This window comes from Lepisosteus platostomus, chromosome 2 (genome assembly GCF_059453375.1).
Source record: "Lepisosteus platostomus isolate fLepPlt1 chromosome 2, fLepPlt1.hap1, whole genome shotgun sequence".
NCBI lineage: Eukaryota > Metazoa > Chordata > Actinopteri > Semionotiformes > Lepisosteidae > Lepisosteus > Lepisosteus platostomus.
In genome coordinates this window covers 2,199,505-2,224,818 of record NC_142612.1, presented here as the reverse complement: position 1 = coordinate 2,224,818, position 25,314 = coordinate 2,199,505, and the positions used below count along the sequence as shown (strand labels likewise).

Sequence of the window (25,314 nt, the reverse complement as noted above, 5' to 3'; positions counted from 1 at the left end):
CTTGCACTAATTTCCTTTAGGTTTATACAGTAGCTCACATCCAACTTGCACTGTTTTCCTTTTGACTTATGCAGTAATTCACATCCATCTTGCACTACTTTCCCTTTGATTTATTGTGTGGTACGACACGACCAGTGCCGGCGCAGCCCAGACCTGGGCCCGGGTGCAAGTACAGTAAATACAAAAGCCCCCCTTCTCCCTCCACCGGTGCACACAGAGCAAGAGAGCAGGGTTCAAACGGGCTACCACATTGAACTTGATACTTAGTAACTAGTTATTTAAAAAGTGAATATAGCTTATAGCTTGACTCGTCGCAGCAAACTCGTCGATGATATCGCTGAAATCCACCTGCCGTGCGGCGCGGTTCTCTACAGACAGCAAAGCCGGAGCTGACAGTCTGTCCTGAGACATGCTGGACCTTAGGTAAGGTTTGATCAATTTCAGTTTGCTAATTCAGCCCTGGCGACACCAACTGGAATGGTTAAAAACACTTGACGTGCTTTCACTGTGTCTGGAAACGTAATGGTCTTTTCTGTTCTTTGCGCTTCTCGCTGCCCGATTTACATTTCTGGCTCGCTTTCACGTTGCACACTAACGAACTCAAGTTTAGCTAGATGTAAGCTCGGCTGTTGCTCAGTCTTGACAACATTAGCAACAACGGAGCTTTGATTTATGTTTTGAGGTGACGTTCCCGATCAGGTTTCACAAAATCCAGGCTAAACGGTAAGCCTATCCGACCCTTAGTCCTGCTGCTTCCCCTGCTGATGTGACGGATGTGAAGCTTGTCAAAGTAAGTGGAATTAATTCTTAAGGTTTCAATGCGGGAAAATTAAACATCAAAATAAGGGCCGAACCTTTCGGTTATAAGATAACTCGAGCAGACGGTTCCTGGCTGCTTTAGTTACACCAGAAAGTCGGTGTTTTGTGGGATAAGAAGGGCTTGAGATACTGACTGGACCCTATACACCGTAGGTTATACACCGGTTATACTGAATCTGTAACATAGCCTACTGTGTTATTGCGTTGATCACTAATGTGTTTATGATGAGATGTGTTTTTGATGTGATGAATTTTCCATATGTTCTCAACTACAGTTTGCAAAGCTCCGCCCTCTCGGTTCTTGTTCTGAGTTATTAATTTATCTACTTTTACTGGGATTTCAAAGCTTTACAGTATGTGTAAGTGTATCGAAGCATCTGGTCAATTAAACTGTAAATGTCCCAATAATGTAAGTTGACACGAATTGAAAAAATAAAAACAAGTTCATAGAAGACAGCTAGCCGTACCAGCGCCCAGCTATGCAGTTTAAAAGCATGATCCTCTTTGAACTGAAATATACCGCTCAAGAAAAGAGGCTTCAAGGAAACCATAGAAAAACATCTGTATTTCTGAACATCTATCCATCCAGCCATTATCAGGAAAGGACTATGACAATGCACAGAAACACGAAAACTTCACCAACAAGAGGAGGGAATTAGACCCGCCGCGCTCTTCCAGTTGCGAGTAGATCTCAGAACCGAATCCAGCAGTTTCCAGAAAGATCCTGGGAAAGTGACTGCAGTAAAGAGGGCTTTCTCTGGACACCCTCTATGATTAGTGCAAAGAAGAGCTTCCTGCTCTCAGTTCTGAATGCACTTGCTTGCAACTTCTATTTCTGACCTTGGGACCATCTTTCATTGCCAAATCATGAGTAGGTGAATCGCTGGGGCTGTGTCAGTGTCTTTCAGGATTTCAAATACGCCTCTCCCCACTTCGTCCTAATCAGCTCTGATTATGTTGAAGGGGTCCTGTTTCTTGAAGTGTTTTTGTTGACTTTTTCTTTCAAAAAGTTCCAGGATACTGATGTCATTTTTTAAAAGAGATTACCAGCATTACACACAATATTCTAAGGTCTCACTAGCTTTGCTTCCATTGATTTAAATTCAACACTTTTCACTCGGTTCTGCATTCTACTGGCTTTATTGATCACATTACTCCTGTCCTGGAGTCCCTGCAATGGCTTCCTGTAAAATTCTGTGTGGATTTCAAAATCCTCATGCTCACCTATAAGGCTCTGCATGGCTCGGAACCTCAGTACCTGTCTGAACTATTATCGCCCTACTCCCCACCTCGCAACCTTCGCTCTTCTAATTCTGCTCTCCTTACTGTCCCCCAAGCCCGTCTACATTGTATGGGTGACAGGGCCTTCTCCTGTTATGCCCCCAAGCTCTGGAACTCTCTCCCCAAGGATATCAGAGAGTCACCTTCTCTAAACTCCTTCAAATCCAGACTCAAAACCTTCTTCTTCAGAACAGCCTTTACTGAACTGGTTCCGTTCTTTACCCCTCTGCTCCTACTATACTTAGTACCACCATCCACGGCCTCCTCTGTGTATTGTAATTGTGTTTTTTCTTGTGTGTTCTTTTTTTTGTTCTTGTTGTCATTCTGTAAAGTGCTTTGAGCAGCCACCTTTACAGGTGCTATATAAAATAATGTTTATTTTTATTGCTATTCTCTATTCTTTCAAAGAGGAAAATGAAGAGTCATTTTTTTTTGCTGATGACACATCATAAACTCAGTCCTTTTCACAGATACATCCACTCGACATGTGCTTTCCACGCCATGTTTATAATGCAGATTCTTACTGCCTGCCTATAATATTTTGCAGTCATCTAAACATCACCTGAAAACATCACGGGTCTAGTAACTATGCCAAAGGCAAGCTCATTGATTTTAGTCCGAGAAAAGCAGCAATCTTCTAGAACAAGCAGGAAATGTGCATGTCCTGACACTCCACCAATCGCTGTGCTGCTGTCTCCTCTTATGGAAGTGCAAAGGTCTCTCCTACGGCTCTTCTCTGTGAATGCCAGCTGAGTGAAAGAAGAGTCTTGCCTTGGCAGAAACCCTCTCATAGCTGGTGAGTCATTCTGGACTTTTCTCTGCCCTGTTTTATTGCTATCAGTCTTAACCAACAGATCAAATGATCAAAAGACTTCCAGGCCTAAATATGGTGAGATTTCTTGAGACTTAAGTGAGTAGCCCTGCTTTTCAATCTGCTTCAGTTCTAGGACTCTGCTTTTTAGTTTGACACAATGGAAGAAGAGTTTTCTCTTTGCTTCATCGGTGCTTATTGCTTACTCAACAAATAAGTTTATTTGTAGCAAAGTCACCAAAATGTGTCATAAATCTAACAGTGGGCCAAAACATTGATAACAATGGGGTGTCGTCTTCATTGAGAGACAGAAACGGACAACATAATGCAATTTAAGAGCAGCTAAAAAACAGTGCTGCAGCTTGTTTTTTGTAACTTGCTTCTCAGAAAGAGTTCCAAGAGTTCAAGCCCAGAATATAAACAGGTTTAAAAATTGAATGTAATCTTTATTGCTTTATTTAACTAGATATGTCTATTGAGGATAAATTCCTATTTACAATAATGACCCAGACAGTAAAGGTATACAGCAGGATGATATTTGCTGGAACAAACTGGAGCCAACTACATGTACAGGGGTACAAAGCAATATTCCACCCTGGATCTGAGTCCTCAGCCTTCGAGGTGTGACTCAGTACCCCTAACTAATGCTCCACCTGCAATAATAGGATATACAGTGGGATTCATTATATATTCTAAATTGTCCTCATTCCTCATTTCAAGGCTTATTACCTTATTTTCAGCTTTTATGACTCAGATGGATTTGTAGCAATAATCACGATTTCCTAAACAGAAGTGAGGAAAAGTGTGGCTTTTTAAAAAAAAAACTGCGGTTTTCTAAAGGAAAGTATTTGTGCAGTAAAAGGGTATCCGCCATAGACAGAATGCTTCAGTCAACAGTAAGAAACTGAGAGAAAACAGAATTCCTCTGGTCCTAAGTCACCACCCGTCATAAGAAACATACTGAAAAAAATGTAAACTTCTACAGAAAGACCCCTGCACTGAATTTTAAAACAAGAACAAGAATTTTATGTACAGTAGATTTGAACACAGACATAAAAGAATACTTTGTCAGCAGTAGAATTTTTAAAAGCCACTTTTCCAAGCAACACATCAACCTTTGCAGAGAAATCAGGGGCCTTAACTCACCAGTTTCCATTCGCTAACCCTTTATCTGCATGTCTAAAGGAGTAGTTTATGGAATTTCCATTGAAAGAAGTGGAGAAAGCTAAAGATGATTAACAGGCCATTTAGTGGAACATCTACTGAGCATTCAAATTAATACCACAGCATTTCCAGTCGCTCGTCACTTCAGTCAAACCTTGGAGGTAATCACCCTGCTGAAGACATCCCTGTCTGTGGAGTGAGTCAGTGTTATGGAACAAATGCTTCATGCAAACAGAAAGGAGCGAAAATTGATCTTCACGCCAGAGACTTTGGAACCTCTTGGAATAAATGTTCTGTTCTGACATCATCATAACGTGATGCACAGATGTTGTAAAGACAGGAAGTTAACTGCAATGTGGTTTCCTATCAGCTGAAGAGGACTTTTGTCCAAAATGTCCTGAAACAAGACACTTTTTTTATTTAGTCATTTGAGCACCACAATTGTTAACCCTACTTTAATTTGATTAATACAGATATATTTGATGTCTTTATGCTTCTCTACATTGGGAAATTTAACAAATCTGTTTTTTTGCTACTGTATGACTTAGTAGCATGCATGTAAGAGACCAAATGGAAAGGTGATATTTATCCTTGGTGTTCTCGAAATCTTGATGGAAACTGGTGTTTTAGAAGTTGTTTGGCAGCACTCAGTCAGCATGGACTCTTCAGGTCTGGGTGATATCCAGTGCAGCTGTGGGGGACATTACAGTACATCCCATCTAACTGCTGGGAAAACCATTTCAGCTCTTCCATGACACAAAACAAAATTATTTAGAAAGCAGCTGAACCTTAGAACAGCGGTTTCTTCAGAAATCACACTTTCACAAGAATTATTATTTCTAAAGAAAGGAAGACAACAAAAAATCACTTTCAGAAATAAAATCCTGCTGAATGTGGTTTTCCCCTTCAAAAGAAAATAGAGAAAATGAAGTTTCTGTTACGCAAACTCTTCTCTACTCGGTTCCTCATAAGCTACAGTAGCTGGCTTCAGTACAGTCTCATTTTCTGATTTGGGAGTGCTCAGTACTGAAGCACTTCGGGGACGATGGAAGTTCTCGGCTTCTTGACCTCAGTCATGCCACCTTGTCTCTCCTGGAGCAGAGGGACATACAGGACACAATGTCTGTGCATCCCACATGAGATGAGTCAACAGAAAATGAAAAACTGCAACTGTGAAGTGTGGGAAATTTGTTTCAGATTGAGTTGATGTGAGATGATGTGCAGTTATCATCCATGAGCACAGGCTGACGACGTATCACGTTTGGGTCACAGTTAAGAAGAATTCTGATAAAGATCTTGCTGCTAAAAGCACAGGAGCTTCAATTTTCAGGCATGGCTATCAGCAGTGGGGAGGCGTGACAACCACTGGACATCACAAAACCACCACAAACAACGGTATCGGGTAGCAGAGGTGCCATTGGATGTCAAGTTTCGGTAGTTTGGTCAAATTCTAGTTACTGTGAGATGACATGACCGATATAATGACATAAAGTATGGTAATCAATATTTTGATCTATTGATGTTGACACCCACCCCTGGGCAGTGTAGCAGCGATATGAGTGCTGGTCATCTGCTTTGTTACTAGTTTCTCTCATACTCATACTTGAGTTTTGAGCCTAAAAGCCTAAAAGGCACTTTATTCTTACGTCTGATAAAGCCCGTTCTTATAATCCATACAGCATATTAAAATTCTCCAAATTAACTAACGCAGGAGCAGACTGGAGACCTATTTCTGCATCAAAATACACCCTTTGCTTTTCTCAAATCCTGGGTGCTGTCTGTCTTCTCCATTAAGACTGTCAGTCTCCTGTCTCTGAGCACCATTGAACCACAGCCGATATTCTTCTTTAAAATCTAGACTCAGGTTACATTTTACACAGATGGCAAGGCAGCCTGTCTAAATATTTATTTTATTCTGAATTATATTTGAGTTATTCTACATGACCCAATCTTACTTGAAAGTGTAGAATTACTTAGATACAGATGCCCATTAAGAAGAGCTTGACCGCTGTAACCCTGCTAGTGGTTTCAGTGACCTTCACTTGCTGCTGCTGGCAAGAAGTCAAATACTGGCAAAAGTCAAAAAGCACAAAAGCACTGATCTGCTGAGCCACACACGAAGACGATTTATCCCCCACCGGTGTAGTGGTATTGTGTATAAAAAGCAGTCCCTCTTATTCAGGTGGGGAGCTGCGTCAGCATGTGTAGTCTGCAAAGGAAAAAGTAATAGGTTTATTCTCTCTTCTCTTTTCAGCATGGAATAAACCTTTGACTTGTTCCTTTGCAGCCTATGCATGCTGACGCACCCACCCACCTGAACTAACTCAAACAAATTTAAGATCATTTCATAAGGTTCTGCTGGTTTATCTTCTGTCTCTTTAAGTAGCAGCCCTCAGATATTTATTTCGAGATTTGTGTTTGTGCTTCTAGGCTGGTGTTCTACACTAGAATTGTCCAGCGAACAGCAGCACAGTGAAAATGAACATTCCTGCCCTGCCAGCCTGTTAGAATAATAATAACGAATAAACGAATGACTACTAAATATTAGTCAAACTAATCAACCAAAGTAGATGTACAGTAAAAGTTGAATCAGATCGGTTTGACTGCTTATGTTGATAAAACCAAATGAAACCTAAGGGAAAAATGAAATGTCATGATTTATTGGTCTGCTTCTTGAACATGTACAGTTCCATTTCCTGTACTGGCAGTTCTGTGGAACAACTAACTGCGAAGTCAAAGGGCTATATCAAACAGATCTTTTAAAATGATATTAATGCTGCTTTTTGTTTAACGATTTCAGTTGGCTGATATTTATGATTCTACCCTGAAGTAGTCCGGGGGTCACAGACCATGAGACACCTCAGAGGACATGTGAGTCAAGCCCAGCTGTGCCGAATATTCAGCTGGAGAGAGAGCGACTTAGGAGAAGGGATGTGCTGGTTTATAGGGCACTTTGACCAGAGATAAAAAGGAATCAGATTAATTAAGTCTATTGCTCCTTCTCTACTGTAAATGCTTCTTTTTCATGCCTATATGAGCTGTTGGTTTGCTTTATGTTTCTGTAGCGGAGCCAGTTCGGACACGGTGACGTCATCGCCCTCCCTGCGCGCAGCAGGGTCCTCAGCCGCCTGGGCTGGGGGGGTCTCCTTCAGCTCACTCCTTCAGCTCACTCCTTCAGCTCACTCCTTCAGCTCACTCGGCTGGCTCCCTGTTGCGTTACGCCGGAGACCCGGGTTCGCGCCCAGGTGTTGTGGCGAGGGCACGAGCCCGCGCAGAACCGAGACGGTCACATTAGAGACGTAAAACAAGAAGTACGAAGTAATGAAATGTCATATTACAGGTGGATTAAATGTCCAGTTTGAAAGAATGTGCTTTCCTGTCCAGGGTACACTCTTAGATTTAGAAAGACGTCCCAGGTACATCCCCAATGAAAGCTAAACTCTAAGGTCAAAGTTTTCTCGGATCCCCTCGTGAAACTTACCTTCAACTTTTAAACTCGTCAGAAAACCTGTCGTGTGAAGTTGAAGCTTATAAAGTTTCTTGCTCAAACTTTTCCCTGGTTTTCTACCCGGTAGTTTCATGAGACCTGAAGTATCAGGATGCCTTCACTTTCCAAATATTTCATCGTTTAAGTCAGGCGGTAAACACGTGGAGTCTGTGGCCCATTGAGCCTCTGTCGTTGCTGCAGCCACTTTGTTGTTGTCCATTCCTGAGGGGCAGACCTGACTTTAACTGTTTCTTTAGAAAGCAAAATGCATATTGTGTGATAAGCATGGAAGCATTTCTTTCCATGTGGGAAGACCAAACGTGTCTGTAAACTTCAGAGTTCATTCTGCTGCCACCGTCATTACTTACATCATCCCTTCAGAGGAGTGAGCCAGCTCCAGGGCAGCCCCACGTGCTCTGTCTCTCTCCCCGCTTGTCCGAGGTTTCTCTTGGACAGTCCTGTCCTTCCTGTTGGTGCTGATGAGAGGTTTGCATCTTGCAGTGCCGCCTCTGTAAGTCTGCTGTCTGGTACAGTTTGGTACCTCCTGCACACTGGAGGCTGCTGTTGGTGTCACTGACAGTTGTTTCAGGGTTTTACCTGGGCAGCTCTGCTTATCTTTCTGTCATCAGCAGCAGATGTTTTTCTTGGCCGATGCGGTCTTGGCTAATTGATAATTACACCTGTGGTTTCTTTATTCTTCAGTATATTCTGGCTAGTTGGTTTTGGTGTGTCCAGTTTCTGCGCTGTGGTTCTTTCAGCTTCAGAATTGTCAAGTTTTCTGTAACAGAAAGGTCCTTGGTTTTTACTCTGACTATCCTTTTGAGACTCTAAAAACTGATGTTAAAGTGAGACTGATGTTGATGAGATTTTCACATCTCTTTCATGAGTTCCTGATTACCCAACAATAAACACATGACCATTTCTTCATCCCAGTGCATTTGGAGGGAACTCTTTTTGTTGTGCGTAGTACATTTTATTAGTGTAGTTTAACCCAAACCTGTATGATCAGAATTCATAAAAGGAAGTAACTTCAAAGGCTTCTTCAGAGCCTATGAAACACACTTTTTTTTAACAGGCTCTGGCCTGTAACATGCAGTCGCAGATTTATACCAACAGTAGAAAACCTATTATTCATAATAATATACAGTAACAGCACCAGCTTTCACTTTCTTAAAAATTTGTAACATGATGATCTAGAAGCCACAGATATTTGAATCATCATACCCATTGCCCCTCTTAGTGCCCCATTAGGAGTTAAACGCCATCAGTTTATCTGCTCAAGTTGAAGGAAGAAAAGGGAAATTTAAATTTCATCTTTTTGGCAAGATGCTACAGTATGGCAACCAAGGTTTAGCAATGCCCGTGACAAAATCAATGTGGTATTAATTCACCAACATCTGTCCAAATACTCCTGCAAAACTGCCATAAGGTTTTTATTGATCCACTAAGCAGTTACAAACAACAGCATGAAAACAAGAGGAAAAACCAAGGAGGCGAGTCAGAACGTGGTCACGTTATCAGGAATTCCTGCAACCCTTCAGCTGCTGAATGAGAATATCCTGTAGGTATCTCTACAGACAATCTCTTCTTTTAAACTCCTCAAAGCAGCAGAAAATTACTCACAATTATAATATTAGTACATGCAGATTATTCAGTATATAAGCTAGTCCTCTTACTGTATCTCTATCATTACTTAAATGGATGCCATTGCTTGCAGGGATATTTGGCTAGAGTTTTGTAAAAGGAAGTGGTCAGTATTTACCAACATGCAACCAAAATGCTCTTGAATTATAATTTTAATTAAAATGTCTTATGGGCTTTGAAGGAAACAATTGCTTTAAGGTCAGTGATACCTACTTAAAAAAAACTGTAGTAAAATTTGGAAACGCAAACAAATATTTTTAAGTGTTTCCAATAGAGTGATAACCTATTTTGAAATGCGTGCTCTGGCTGTAACCTCCAGCATGTGTCAGCTACAGTATGCATTGCTAATGCCTTGCATGTTACGAAAAGTACCATCTGGTACACATGGAGCAGAGCCAAATGGCTGTGACTAAGGTTTGATGCTATAGTTAGTTAGGACTGACCATTAACAAATTAGATATTCCACTATGTTTACTGATGTCCATGCAAATCATTTTACAGAATGAGTAATTTAATTATATTTTAACAATAGGAATATGCCTAGTTCTTTCTTTGACAAGAGAAATATGTCAAAGAATATTTAGAATATAATATTTATTTAGAGCTGATGTCCTACAAAACTATGGTAGTAGCACTAAAATAGCTTTGCTTCTAATAAAAATCAATGCATTGGTGTATGTTTATCCTTCATTATCTGCATGTTGGTGGCTTCATGTAATTCCTGTTTAATTCTAACCTAATGTTCTTTAACAGTAATGAAAATAGTAGTGAAATATTGATAATATAAAATTCAGCGAAGAACTAAAAAGCACTGTTTACATTGTTAGATTATTTTTTCATGACCTTTTGCACTATATCTATTTCATAAGAAATGAAATGTTTCATGAAATGTTGGAGCCGACAGGTGTACGTATATGCTGGGTACTGTATTCACATACTGTACATGCAGAATACACAGTATACCTTCAAGTTTCAACATGTTTTGCAAGTTAACATTTTCATATGCTTTCCATCCTGTGCCTTGTCTGCTTTCCCGATAATGTGTCTGTTCCCACTTCCCTTATTTAAGAGGTAAAGACACAGGAAACTCATTGCTGAGCAACACCTTTCACAGACAAGATAAACCAAACTAATGCTTCAATTGGAAAACAGTTGTCCCTTCACAGAGAACGAATGTTTGATTAATTAATCTTCTTTTCATTAGTGTGCACCATGGAGATGCTGGGTGTCAACAACATCAGAAGTTTTTTTTTTAGAAGACAGCTTAGTTTTCTCAGCGTTGCTGCTTTGTAGGCAATTTGTACTCATAGCTTACAGTACAGGCATCATATCTCACACCTCTATCTGCAAAGCCCACTATTAATTATTCATTAGTTCAGTTTGTTACTAGATAAAACATAATTTTGCAGCAGCATATAGGAATATGTAGCGTTACCACTTTGTCGAGTGATCTCGTTAGACCTCTGAAGCCAAGCAAAGCTGGGCCTGGTCAGCTGTACTGGGGTGAGAAACCAGGTTTCTGCTGTAATTACTGTTGTAGGAGGTGCAGTTTGTGCTCTTTACTCTGGAGGAGATTTGAATGAGAGTCTGATCTTGACTTGTTGGTCGTTAAAGATATCATGGAGCTTTTTGAAATGGTAGGGATGTTAACCCCCAATGTCCTAACTAAATTCTGCCCTGGACTTGTGGAAACCAGCCTTCCAGCTGAAGGAGCTTCCTGCCTGTCCTGGCACCGCTGTAGAGTGGGGCTGCAGGTGTGCGATGACTGCCCCGTGCCACACCGGTGAGTCCTGCAACTTTCATCTTATTCCAGATGTCATGACTCACCAAAACAAAAATAAGGATGTACATGTAGCTAAATAGATTCACAGGGCATTAAACAGAATTGCTCAAGCACTTCCTTGCATCACCTGTTTCTGTTCGGCACAATTACTTCCTTCTTCTTGTGTCGTCTCTCGGATGTTGAAAAGCGTACCGGTCCCTGTGTTTTTGGCCTGCTGGTACTGCAGCTCAACTCTAGTCTAAGGGTGCCTTCCTGTACCCAGAAATTCTTGAGGTTCTGAGATTCTCACCATGAATCGATCAATCTATCCAGCGGAAAAATCTGTCAAATTGATTAGAACTACGTACAGTACCTGCCCCTGTTTGCATGAACTCGTTTTTCAGCATTTTTCTTTAGACTAATACCTGATCAACATACTGTATGGTTTATGGACTATAAAAAAAAAATCAAACATAAAAGGCTGTGTAACTCTGAGGTAATGATGTCCACTCTCTGAACTTTGCAAAAATTAATAATTGAGATTTTGGGACGAGTTACTTACAAGCAACCAAAAAAAGCAAGACGGGCCTGACCTTCTGCTCTGTAGACCTCCACTGCTCTGTAATGGACAGTATTCTGATGTACTGTACATCTCTGTTGATGAGAACACAAGGATGGGTATAAATGAGGGGAGGCCATTGGCCAGTCTAGTAGCTAGTAGCTTATCTTGGACCTTAGCTTATTTTATTGATTGATTGATTGATTTTATTGAACGTTTCTTTTAATTAATCAACAAATTAATGTTCAATTTAATTATAGAACAGAAATCTGAAATGCCATGGCATTTGGAAAAAGGACCCAGGCTCTGGAATGTCCTCAGCACATCAAGGATTGTTCAAATATGTTTACAGGTCTTCCATGCTCATTCCTGGCTCTGCTCCGAGGCTCATCGACCAGCTCTCATGTGCCGACAAGATATCTTCTTTGAAGCTCTTGAAGTACACGATAAACCCTGAAATCAGACCCAGCTGATTCCTCTTTCAGATGGATTTACTTCATTCCTGTAAACCCCCCCCAAAAAAGAGAGAGAAAAAGCAAAGCGCAGACTTAAAACACTTAAAACTGAGCACAGAGAGCACATTACAGTGAGCTTTGCTCGGTTTCCCAGCAATGTAAATACTGCGGAAGCCGACTGGAGCTCAGGGACAGTCACCCTGATATGTGGAAGGTATGCATCATCTTTTTAAACGGGCTGGAAGAGACAATGACGTCAGGCAAGAACCCCACTAATAACATTCCCATCCCACTCGCTGCATTTCAATTCCTTCTGAAGTGTGCAATGTTAGGAGTTGGGCTAAAGCAATTATACAATGTACTGCTTAATTGAACGCAGTGATCATCCTTCCAGATGTGACCTTGTCTGTTGTGCAAGCATGCGTAAAGCTCAATGGACTGCATTCCTGGAGGACATGTGCTTCTGCAGTCACTGTAAGTCTTTCACTTTACAGATGCATGTAAATATATACTGTATATATGTCTTGTCAAGCACAGTGTGGTTCTACTTTCTCTTTCATACACAAGGGATCTGAATTTGCCTAAAAGTGGAGGATGAATTGCAACTTTCTGTTAATTTTAATATAATGGAATACATAAATGGGTGCACTGAATACCTACAGTACATTATTATTATTAGTATATAATAATATACATAAAGTATATTATTTATACTTTATGTCACAATACATCTGTTTATGATGGGAGACTGAAACATTTAGGTATATTTGTATGTCTCTATTCTCTTTTTTAAATACAGTGAGCAAATATTGATATGAGGGATGTTTCAGAATAAATTACATACATGTTTTACAAACTACGAACGCAATGGAATAGATCACTATGGCGCAAACAAAAAAAAAAGCTACCAAAAAATCTACCTTTCCATAAAATCAAAGAATAATCAAACACTAAAAATTTAAAAAATAAATAGAAAAACGTTGGCTGTGAAGCAACCATTGAAGTTTTGCAAGACATTTGCAAATGTGAAACAGCATTCTTTTAAAATCCTGCCAGTAATTGGCCACAATTCTTTAACAATGAAACCTGGGTATCGGATAAGCATAAAGAACTCTTTTTTTTTACCATCTTATTAGATGCTCTGGACTAATGAGAGAGTGGAAAGAGAATTATACTGCCGATCAGTCACAGGTGGCATGAGGATTCATGTCTTATTTTTTACAAGGGTGTAAGGAGAGATCTTATTGTTTGATTGTGGGTTCACTCTGTAGACGTAGAGGTTGACTTATGATTTAATTATAATATTTGTGTAGTAATTTAAATTACAGTACAACACAAATTAGCTTCTTTCTGCAACTTCAGTCAAGTCAACCAGCCCTGCATCCCAAACAGTGAGGTACAGAGATTGTTATACATCGAACACACGTAGCAATGAAACATTACAAACTGAGTGGTCCCTTCAAATTCAGTTGAGTGAGACGCAATCTTGGCTTTTCAGTCTAAGACTCGTGCTTTCAGAAGATTCAGAGCAATTTGAAAATATTGTTTTTTATTCCCAAGGGGGTGGGAGGGGGGATTTAAACACACCTAGGATATACAGTAGGCAAGTTAGTACGTTGTGCTAGTGTAACCGCAATTTTTTGCAAAACATGAAAATGTATTTTTATCACGAACAGCATGCGAGCACTTAGACGTCACCGCATACCCATGAGCACCTCTCACCCGAAACACCTGCGCACTAATAAATCAATAATCATTCCTCACGCTTCCCTGCTCATACCCTCTCACTCCATTGAGGTTCCCTCGTCCGAGCTCAACCCTCGCCCTACACCCCTTTGGGAAAGAACACTTTAACCCTAATCGTCTTTTGGCTCTCGAAACCCTTCCTCAATCCCTTGACTACGGCGTCCATGTACATTTTTAGGATTTGGTTACTTTTGGACCCTTTCCGGGATTAATCTACCACAGCCTTGCGTAGGGTCCTAACCAGCTGCCTCGGTGCAGCTCCAGACAACGTCTCCGTTAACAGTTGATCTTCTGCGCTTTATAGTTCAGCTCAGGGTCCGTAAAGATATTTTTCTAGTAAAACTTTTTTTTCTGAAATCTGGTTTTATTTTGCTCTTTACTGGGGAAAAGGTAAAAAAATGTTCTCAACAACCCAGAGGGACCAACCGCGGTGAACTTTGATTCTAAGAAAGAGCTGGCTGATGAACGAAACAGTTTTTGCCTTAGATCTTACAAGCACGAGTTTAGTGGAGAAATTAGGGAGCTTGAAGAGAAGCTCACCACCTCCACCAAGGTTGAATTTGATCCACGATGTGTTTAGAATATTTTGAAGAAAGTCAGGAGAAGTCTTGGACCCACTTACGTTAGTGGGCAGGGGTTGTGTGCTGAGCAATTCTATACTTCATTGTATTTAAATCTCTTGCAGCACTCTCACGGAGGAGGTTATCTCCGAATCAGCAGAAAGTGCCCAAGATTTGGAAACTGGCAACAATCACATCAGTTGCAAAACACAATTGGCCCAATACACTAAATGATTTCAGGCCAGTGGCATTGATATTTCCTTCCTTCGACTTATTGTCAAAAATTCAAGATACAATCATTGATTATAAAAGCAACCACCAATTGCAAGACCAACAGTCACTGAGGAGCAAGAAATTGAAACTGTCAACAATCACAAATGTCTTGGCACTATTGTTGATTACAAGCTAACCTTAGAGGAAAATACAGATTTGTTCTCAGCTTCCGCATGTATGTTTGTTTGTTAACAGCCTCATGTGGTCTTAAATTTATTGTGTGTTGTATTGTGTATTTTGCCTGCCTGTAAAGCGAATTCCCCATTTAGGGTGTTAAAGGCAGTAAGCAAGCTGTGATTTTTCATACCGTCAGTCCTTTGCTACTCATCATGACTAAATCAAATGAAGTGCAAGCAAAAAAATAAATCATAATAATGACGAAGTAAACAGGCATGTATATTAAAAAAAAACCTCCCCAACATAAAAAAGGCTGAAGTAACTAAACCTACATTTCTGTCTTCCAAAGACTAGCCTTTTTCATGAGCACACAAATCATTTTAAGTTTTATCCCAGGTGTAATTCGAAGTGAAACAGCTGCATTTGTGTGCGTACCATACAGTGCAGAAGTGTCATGAAGCTGGATAGTAGCTGAATAAGAGCCCAAAACAAGGCCTGTTCTGGCCGGAACTCCAGGACACTGCAGGAGAACACTCCTGTTTGCTGTACAGTACTGTACTGTATGTCTACTGTATGTAACACTAAGAAACCACACCTCATGCCTCAGAGGATTACCCCACTAATGAAATAAGATAATTAGACACCAAAAGATATGTGTTTTGGGAATTCAAACGACATTGGATAATATATTTGTACAGTGATGCTCAATATTGTGTTTGCCTTAAATCAAATGGGTATTATCCATTGGGAAGTGGACAGTTTGGATTGATGGAGTGTGGTGTTGTTACAGCAGTGGTGAAGTAGTACAGCCAGGTCTCTGTTTCACTCCTCCAGAAAAGAGCTCAAAGGAGTTGTTACATCCCAACGCATGGCCTTCGTCTTCCAAAGAGGAGAAGAGATATTTGCGGTTCCTGGTATTGTACATTATTCTCAACGCAGACTGGACTTGTCTTCTGAAGTCTTCATTTTCAAACCAAACAGGACATTTCCTCTTGAAGCCTGTTCATTGTTTGACATGCCTCTCTGGAGCTTCACCGTTGATTCTGTCCTGACAGATCTCTGTGCTACATGCTGCAGCTGATGCTGGGAGTGACTCTGTGAGCACTGGAATGCCTGGTCTCACTGCACCATGTGCTTCCTGCATGCTCAACTCCATCTGGATGCCTTATGGGGAGTGCTGGGTCACAGCGCTGACTCTCCTGCCAGCTCTTGTATCAAGAGTCAAATGTTTCCAGTGTTCCTCTCCCACCTCCTGCTACAGGGGAGGGCAGGGTATGTCGAGGTGTCAGCCCGTTCACTTCTGAAAGGAGCAGACAGGTGAAGGAGACAAGGGATGAGTCACACTGAAACCCGCTGACAGAAGACAAAACTATCACACTGGCAAGAATGAGTTTCCATTATCCCTGAATAGACGTTCATGGCATCGATACAGTCAGAAGCACACACGCCTCTTAAGGGTAGTTTAGTACCAGTAACTCCTTCTGTAGGTTCTTCTGTCAGGGCAGCGGTGTGTACCTCTGACTTTGCTCTCTACTAAGGCACATTTTTAATAGATGGCACCTTGCCACTCATGGAAGAAAGACAGACAGTTTTCAAAGTATATTAGGGTTCATTCTCCTCTGTCTCCTACTGCACATTCTCCTCACGTTATTATGACTGCTCATAATACTATACGTGATTATTCATAACAACATGAACGATAATCATTATAATAATACTGACTATTACTATTTTATATAAAACAATTTTTTTCCCATTTCACACCAATACACACTGTAGCCAAAATAACTGTTAGTTAGGATCAATTTTGCTACACTTTCTGAAAAACAAAGATGAGTTGGGAAGCCAGATGTCTTCCACCTAATTTTAGAGAGTGTTTTTAAAAATGAAAACCAAAAACAAAACAACAAAACGCCATGTATTACTTTTGGGGAATTCAAGAAATCCAAGGCTGCTTTAGGAACAGCTTTTTTTCACCTTTGATTTATATATTTTTCTTGCTCACAAATCAATTGGATAAAGCATCTATCTACTATAAATATTTATAAATGAAGCAGTGTTTTACTTGTGCCAAGAGCTTTGTTATGACACACGCTAACAAAATAATTCACAAGTATCCATTTTTCCAAGTCTGTCGTTTTGTTTTTATATTTACTTCTCAGCAGATGCGTAGCAGAAAAACTGGAAAAAAAAAAGAACACCTCATACAGTATCCCAACACATGGCTTCAAAAACAAACAAATCTGATTAGGCTACAATTATAGGCTTTTGTTCTCCCTGATTACTAGGGTTCATTTAGTAGACGATCACCTTATTTGTTAAAAAAACAAAAGTTTTTCATGTCTTTTTAAAACATTGCATTCGAGTGAGATGGTCTCCTTTTTCATTATTACCTGCAATTTCGCTGGACTGGGACTGGTTGTCCTTCACACCCTGTGTGTCTCGGGCAGCAGGACAGGGCCTTGTCCAGGGCCTTGTGGCCACTGTGGGGGTTTCTTCCTGCAGACCTCAGATCCCAGCAGTCACCCTTGGGACCTCAAAGTGAAAAGCGATCTCTCAGGGCATCGTGTGGACTGTGGCATGGGCTGTTCAGCTGCCCAGATTCCCTGTTGCTCATGCAGCCCGAGTATCACAGACATCTCTCCATGACGTGGCAGCCCAGCTCTCTCTTCTTCTGCGCCATGGCTTGCCCCAACTCTCGAATCACCCGAAGGAACCTTTTCATGCCTCAGAAGGGTCTTGTTTGGACTAAGGATCCCAGTCTCTTAGTCTGTAAGCAGACAGGTATAAAAGTAAGCAAGGTCCTAGCTGAGCATTTTTCTTGTGCTGGTGACTTATTTCATTTCGTTGATACCAGCCTGGAGCACTTATTTTTAAAGGCTCCCACTTTTGCAAAAGCCCTGGACGTACCCAGGTGCTCGTCTATGATTTCCTGCACGCTTTCCGTGTAATGCAGACCTCTCCTGCTCTCTCATCTGTCTGTATACGATGTTACTGACGTGTCCAGCTGAAGGACAGCTCTGGCGGTCTGGGTGCTGCTGTATTAAACAGACTTCAGAAGTGCAGAAAGCCTTGATGTCAAACAGCCTCTCGAATCCTTCAAATGGACACAAGTAAACCAAGTGACTGAATCCTAAAAAAGGTAGTCCCCATAATTTATTGTTACAAATAACTCCTGCGAATGTGTATCTGCCGTTTTGTCATCGTTTCGTGCATGAACATCAACGTTACTGCTTAAAGCTGAGGAGTCACTCCTCCGCATCAGTCTCTGCTGCGTGGACTTAACACCCCGTTCGTTTTGATAACTGTTCTCTGTCGTAACAAGGGGCCATCAGGAGACCATGTGACTGCAGACACATCCCAAGCTGGAACGAGGACTTTTGAAGTAAACAAATCCAATTAAATATCTTTCTAAACAGGAATCTGCATTGCACCTCCCTGCAAAATGCATAATGAAGGCTCTAAATGAATGACTTGATTTATTCCCTGTCATCATTGCTGACATGTATACTGTACAGTGACAGTCTTTCAGATGTTGTTCTGACAGTGCCTTTGGTCCTCTCTTCAAAGCTTTTGTCCCTGATAATCAAGGAAGAAAAACATGGATATGCTGCCAAGAGATTAGAAAGCATGCCTCTAATTAATAATAAATTGCATTTGTATAGCGCTTAATGCTATACTGCATTCTCTTTCGCCGCCAAGATTAATTATTTTAACGAGATCTAAAACAAAACAAAAAATGTTCCTAATTACACTGTGCCTGAACTAAATGAACTGTTAAGATCAATCTACTGTTTTGCTCTTTGTAATGTGGTGTGATTTATTAATCAATCTCAATCAACTCTGGAGCCTTCCTGCGGGGAGACTTCTTGGTGCTGTGCAGTTTTTGTATGTAGACCGATGTCAAAAAAAGAAGGATGTGACCGACATGAAGGCTGACTCACATTTACACTGAACTTCTGTAAGAAATGATGCTCAGCTTCATCTGCACTTTTTGAAGTTTATTTTCCCCATTAGATCTGTGGACAAGGCTGCCCTCTACTGGCATTAATAAACAGGAAATCCATCAAGAATGTCTGCCATTCCAGCATATTGTCTCTGTGGAAGCTTTTACAGCTCAGTTAGAGCGCCTAGTGACTCCAGGGAAAACACAGGAAGGTGGGAGACTGGACGCGCAGCTGCTTGAGACTGTCCACCTGGCTGAGGATTCACAGCAAGAGCAGCAGACACAGGGCAGCGAGATCGGGAAAAAAAACAGATCTCTGATTCTTCACCCCTCTAAAGACCCAGAGCCAAAGAACTGCACCGTGACCCTCTGTATACGAAACCTCTGCCCTTAAACACGGACAAAGCATTTGCGCAGTTTAAATATTTTTTTCTGGATTCATTTTTAATAGTGCCCCATCATTGCACTTTAAGTCGCCTTCTTCTGTCGGTCCTTCCTGCTTTGAAATTTGTCTACGAATGTTCTTTGAAGAAGCAGGCAGTCCTGCTGCCAACTCACCTCCACAGTTTCTGCAGAAGCGACTTTTCTCCCTCCCCCCCCTCCTCACCCGTCTGCTCCGCGTGTATTACTGACCTTTCAAGGTAATGAAGGGGCTGGCTCCTTTAGGATTCCATCATTCTTTTTTTAAAAATAAAGATTTTAGAAATGCAGTGCATAGCGGCGATGCTAGAAGTGCACCTGGTAAGCCTGTTAGCATGCAAAACACCTCAGCACCTCTCCCTTCGTCTCCTTCAGGATCCACTGCTGGAGACGAGCAGCAGGTCAACACGGCCGGGAGGAAATCCAGCTCATTTGGGTCAAAGATCAAACCTTCACCACAAAGCAAACTCTCCGAGGAGGGAGAGATCATAGGGGGGATCAAACTCTGACGGCTGGGGTTGAATTTGTATACACAGAGTGATGGAAAGGTCAGAAATCTGGTTGGATGATTCTGCTTTCTAGCACTGCGAAGTGGTCAGAGCTAATATTCAAATCCCCATAACTTAAGTACACTTAGCATGATTATACTGTATATATGTAAATTAATCTAAATATCTTCAAGATTCACCTCTAACAACATCTTTATTGAATCTTTCTTTAGACATTTCTACAATATTTCTGGGTAAACAGCCGCACAGCTGGGCTCCCAGGAGAGGAAGCTGTGGTGTCTTGTGTGTCCAGTTACTGACACCGAAACTGCTGAAAAACAAGGAGCTGCTGAGCTAACACCTCTGTAGGAAGTGGTCAAGACTTCAGACCTCTGGGGATTACTCTTGGAAGGATGGGGAATTGCCGTCTCTACACTTTTATCCCATTTTTTAAAACATGATCTTAAAATATCAATGTTATGTGAATATTTTCCAGCAGACATCATTGACAAATGACAAAAAAAATGCCCAAAATTGTCTTTAGACTTGATTCAGGTCTTAATATAGAGCAATTTCAAAAGCCAAGATCAACTTCATTCTTGGTTAAGGGACAGGGTATTTTTAGCCTCTGGCAAGATGAGCAGAATGCTACTGTAGCAATGAAATGTGGAGTCAGCACTGTAGATCTCTGTAATACCTGTACTTAAAATGACTCTGTGATTGAAACACTAAACACTGGTTCCAGGGTGTTGCCCTACAAATTGTAGGAATTCTAAATCTGTAACAGAAACAAATCCAAACAATAATGTGGTGTAACAGACAGGTCCCAGCCCATGCGCACTGGGCGAGCTCGTGCTCCCCTCACTCACAGGTCCTGTTCGACACTCTTTGTTCTTCTTTTTCTCTGTCAGTTCCCAGACACAGAGGGCACACGGATTTCTCTCTTTCACGCCGTGTTCAGGAGACTTCTCCACCGACGATTCCCCTTCCTCTGGCTCCCTGAGAGAGCACTGCAGTCACCCTGCGGTCTGAGAGAGCAGGAGTCCCTTCATACTCGTCAGCCAGGCTGTTTAAAGAGCAATACCCAGGTCTCATTGAATTCTCTCCGGCTGTGGCTTCCTTAACGGAAGGCTGGTATGAGGCTCTTCTGTTCAAAAGCAGCATTTCGTTTTTCACTAAATATGATGTTTTGCATTATGGCCAGACAACTCCACTCGACTTATCTCTCCACAGCACCAAATTTCTTGGTTTTCATTCAAGCTCTGTTTTGCAGACTTAAGCTATGCAGCCATGTTCTTCTTGGAGAGCAGGGGATGTCTCCTGGCTCTCCTTCAATGAAAACTATTCTTATTCAGTCTTATTCAGCATCATACTGTCAGATCTTGGAGAGAATTTGGCAGAGAATGACACTCCTGGGTCTCGAGTTTTCTCCATTTTTTTTTTACTGAGGAATGAACTTCATGTTGTTTGGAAATGGCTTACAAACCCTTCCCAGACGGATGAGCAGCAAAAATGTTTTCTGCAAGACTGTCACAGATTTCTTTTGATCTGGGCATCACAAACGTGAGTGCATAAGACTAAACTGACAAAGTTTCTCATTGCACATACAGGTGGAATCACTTCCTGAAGATCAACTACGCAGGTGTGCATGTTTTCGTACACCTGACTCTGCACACCCTCTTAACCGAGATGGTAGAACAATCACACAAACATTGAATGCTGGCTGCTTTTGTATTGACAAAGTAGAATTTTAGTGTTATTTGTCAAATGAGGTTTGTTTTATCTACTATGAGGACTTGGTGAGGACTAGGACTTGGTGCAGGCCAAATATACTGTATGCAAGTATGATAAACCATAAAATCATAAGGGGGTGTACTTACTTTTTCACCACTGCATGTTGTAGCACTGACATTCATTGGCACACCTGGGTACTGCAGCAGCTCCTGTGTTTTATTTTAAATTTGGTAGTAATTTTTGTAACTTAATTGTTCACTGGATTCTACAACAGAGCAGGTCAATTACATTGAGATTCAATTCAGGAAGTAGGCAATGTTAACCACCACAAAGGGCAACAGAAATCTAACATTTGTTGATGCTGAACTACTTCCCGAATGACCTGACTGGAGGAAGAGGTGAACAACAGGGTTCCAAATTCAGTCTGAGCTGAAGTAAAATGCAGTCCAGCATTAAAGCACTTGGTATTCTGGTATTATCATGTTATTAGCCCTGGAATAATGTGATCAGAGTACAGTGTCTCTGGCTCAGATAAGATAAGATCACTTTATCAGCCATATACAGTTTCTTGTATTAGGAATGTGTCTTTTCGCATTCCCCAACTTGTTCTCCATGAGACACACAGACAGGGAGAGAAACTTGGGGTCAGAGCGCAGGGTCAGCCATTGTACAGCGCCCCTGCAGCAGCTGGGGTTAAGGGCCTTGCTCAGGGGCCCAACAGAGTAGGATTCCTCTGCTGGCCGTGGGATACGAACCAGCAACCTTCCAGTCACAGGCGCAGATCCTGAGTCCCAGAGCCACCACAGTGACCAGTTCAACTAGTGTAAGATGTTGGCAAATGAGAAATGAGGTCTTAAATCCTTTAGCACCGATCTAGATGATGTCATTGTATGTTTCACTTCTGTATCTCTACTGTTTGGTACTTCCATCTTAGAAGATGTCATGTCAGGCTGTATGTGTAATGCATGGACTATTGCAAGAGTGAGCTCAGTTCAGTGGCAATGCCTTGTGTGTATTGGGGAGAGCCTAAAAAGGCTCACAGAAAAAGCCATAAAGACTAGCTGTCTTTACAACACGATTCCCAGGACAGGCTCTGTCTGAGTATAACACAGTAGAGAACACTCATTCCGGACAATGCAGGTGTACAGGTTTGCAGCTCGTACTTCGTCAGTTTTTTCATTTCCTTTGCATCTACAGTACATTGGTATTTTTAATTAATCAAACATTATAATTACACAAGAGGCTAGTGTCCAGACTAGTTGACATGATTCTGAAGAACATATACTGTATATCAAGCTGCAGCTACACAGACTTAACTAGCTGTTCTGCTTTGTGAAATATTTATTTAAAAGCTGCTGAAAGCTGAGCACTTTCATGCTCCATCTTTCCATACGCATAGTGAACAGACCACCTTCTTGAACATTCCTTTTTATTTGTCAACATAATAACACGTAAAATTTCCAACAGAGGGATAAAAACCTTTTTTTCTTCAGATAAAAGCAGAGCAAATTTAAAAATGACCATAGAATGGACAAAAGAGGGAAAAGTTGCAGAACAACTTTGATGGCGGCCAGTGGCGTCCAGATAAGTCTTCCTCCCGGCGGACAATTACCCAGCATGCCTTCTGGAGCCAGCGCAGAGGGAGAAAAGTTCCGAGCTGGGCTGTCGTTCCCAACACAGCTGCAGATCAGGAAGAGCGTCACGATCAGCACAAACTTCATGACTGCAAAGGAGAAGTGGAACAATGTCTCCAGTCCGAACACAAAGGCCCGGGATAACCAGGACAAAGAAGCTGCGTTTCTCTCCGTTTTCATTCCAGGGAAGAATGAGGGGGTAACAAGATCAGCCATGAAGATATGGAAAATAAATTAATAATGCAACTGTACAGTAGTTGCCATGTGACGGCCAGGCTCATTAGATGGTCATTTGCGTTCGTTTTATGTTGTTCTTCAGAATAAAAAGAAACTGTAGAAGTGCAGTGTACGACAATGCTAAGATGCTACTGTACTGGTTCAGGTTGTTCAGCTCTATTTTAATCTCGACTGACTACGAAGAATACTGGAAAAAAAAATCTCTGACCTCTGCTCCCACCGAAGTGACACTAAAAATAGGTTTAGTCAGCGCTTCCCCATGCCAGGCTACTCGGACACAGAGAGTAAAAATGACCCTGTTTGTTTCTATTCACGTGTTCCGGTAGGCATTCAAAAAACATCAATAAACGTCACAGAATCCTTGTTCAGGAGCTGGAAGGGAGGAAACAAATCCACATCCATTAACAACACCCGCTGTTGTCCTTAAAAAGTTTGGTCAGGTTTAAAAAATGGAATTTGTCAAATGCAGCTGCTCTGACCCTGAATGCCAATCTGGAGGACATGAAAAATTAAGATCTTCGCCCTACAGAATCCTGCAGTCCCTTTGTAAAGAGTTTCATAGACTTTATTCTGTTGTTTTTTTTAGTTTTTGCATCACTTTAATGGCCAAGGGTGGTCCTCTTGCAAACACTACAGCAGCAAGTCCTATCGCAGGGGCTGGCTGCCTGTCAGGCTTGTGTTTCCCAAGTGCAGTATAGGCAAGGGGTGAGCCTCTGTGTTGAAGACCCAGTTCTCGAAAGGTAACAGGTCGTCGCTGGAGAACAGGAGGTACAGATACCTGAAGCCAGAAAGGAAGAGAAGATATTCTGTTACTGTCTTACAGAGACAGCATAACCGGGAGCACAGAAGGTATCCTAGCTGCCACAAATCAAACACAGACACCGTGAACTAGAGCATTCATGTCTCCTTCATGTCTTACAGAGTCCTTTACAATCACTACTGGACACATGGAGTCCACTGACATTCTGGAAACAGCATTCAGACTATTCTCAAGTTTTCAATGTCAATTATGTCTTGAAGGCCATTAAGATTATTTTCACAGTATTTAAGGGATTTTCAATTAATTTTGATTTTCAGCAAATATCATAAAATTATAAAATTTAAAATTATCATTGTCTAAATTCTAAGCTTCATTTACTAACAATTGACCTAAAACGGATAGAGGATCCTTTCTAAAAGAAACAACCTGCAATGAAAACATAAAATAAAACGTTTCTGTAATTATGGTAGCTAATTGCTATACTATCGCAGTCATAAAACATGAAAAGATCTCAGGTTCAGCATTCCCAGAGCAGACACACTGCTGAGTAATACTCGTGTCACCATTTACCACGAGGCCTGCGACAGAAGCTGAAAACCTGCCAGACTCCTTCGAATGACGTCTCCTCAACCAGGCCTACAGAGGGCAGCAAATGCTTGAAGTGCTTTGTCACACTCATTTGTCTCCAATTTTTATATTTTTAGTGAACATGAAGATATGTGAAGTTTTATGTTATTTTCTCGCATATCTTTATTTCTGGGTTTTGTTTCTGAACCCTAATGTGTCACAATGAACATCCTGTCCCCTTAAAAAAATGTCAAGGCAATCAGCTGACAGCTGGAAAACGTGCAAGGCCTTTTATGAATGGGTGACATTTCTGAAATCTTTTCTTCTGAAAAACAAAAATCCAGGAACAAACCATTAGGATTGAGGTGGGTTGGGGCTTTTAAATCCCCAAGACATTTTAAAAGCAGTCATCTAGTAAGGCATGTATTGTTTAAAATACAGACCTGGAACTGGATTTGATTGAAGGGAAAAGTGTGTTGGGGAAAAAACACCAACTGAAACTGAAAAATAACAACTGACACTTACCCCAGCTAACAAAGTGAAATGCTGACTTTTTAAAAAAGAAATAAACATCTAAAGGTTATTGTAGTTGAAAGTTTTAAGTGTTTCACCTCAAAAGTTCACATTAATAAAACACAAGCTGTGCTACCCTTTACAAGGATAAAGTGATGCAGCCTGAGAAAAAACACATCAACAAAACAAATGCTACAGTGAAAACACTCAATCCACACTTTTGCCTCTCTTTTATCTACCCTATGCATTTCAAAATTGAGGTGCTCCCCATTGAAGCCACTGAAACACACCGGCACATTCCAGTGCAGGCCGGACAGGAGCAGCCCGTCAGCACAGG

At 41.2% G+C, this 25,314-nt stretch overlaps 1 protein-coding gene and 2 long non-coding RNA genes across 6 annotated transcripts in view; 1 reads left to right on the top strand and 2 right to left on the bottom strand.

Moving 5' to 3' along the window:
- Positions 1–80: 80 nt before the first annotated feature.
- On the top strand, positions 81–24,742 carry LOC148675666 (uncharacterized). 2 transcript variants are annotated; one of them, XR_015941158.1, is made up of 3 exons: positions 81–423; positions 19,420–19,592; positions 19,766–20,877. It is a non-coding gene; the product is annotated as an uncharacterized LOC148675666 (long non-coding RNA). The 2 variants fall into 2 exon arrangements; XR_015941159.1 differs by lacking the exons at positions 19,420–19,592; positions 19,766–20,877 and adding an exon at positions 24,474–24,742.
- LOC148675667 (uncharacterized) lies at positions 13,263–17,608 on the bottom strand. The gene is made up of 2 exons (XR_015941160.1): positions 17,072–17,608; positions 13,263–15,978 (listed from the first exon to the last, which is right to left on the bottom strand). It is a non-coding gene; the product is annotated as an uncharacterized LOC148675667 (long non-coding RNA).
- man1a2 (mannosidase, alpha, class 1A, member 2) overlaps positions 22,679–25,314 on the bottom strand; it is a 158,107-nt gene continuing 155,471 nt past the window's right edge. For all 3 annotated transcript variants that reach the window (XM_088644796.1, XM_088644780.1, XM_088644788.1), the window contains one exon: positions 22,679–23,915. In XM_088644796.1, coding sequence (XP_088500922.1) covers positions 23,783–23,915 — 133 coding nt within the window. In that variant the 3' untranslated portion in view covers positions 22,679–23,782. The remainder of the gene's footprint in view (positions 23,916–25,314) is intronic.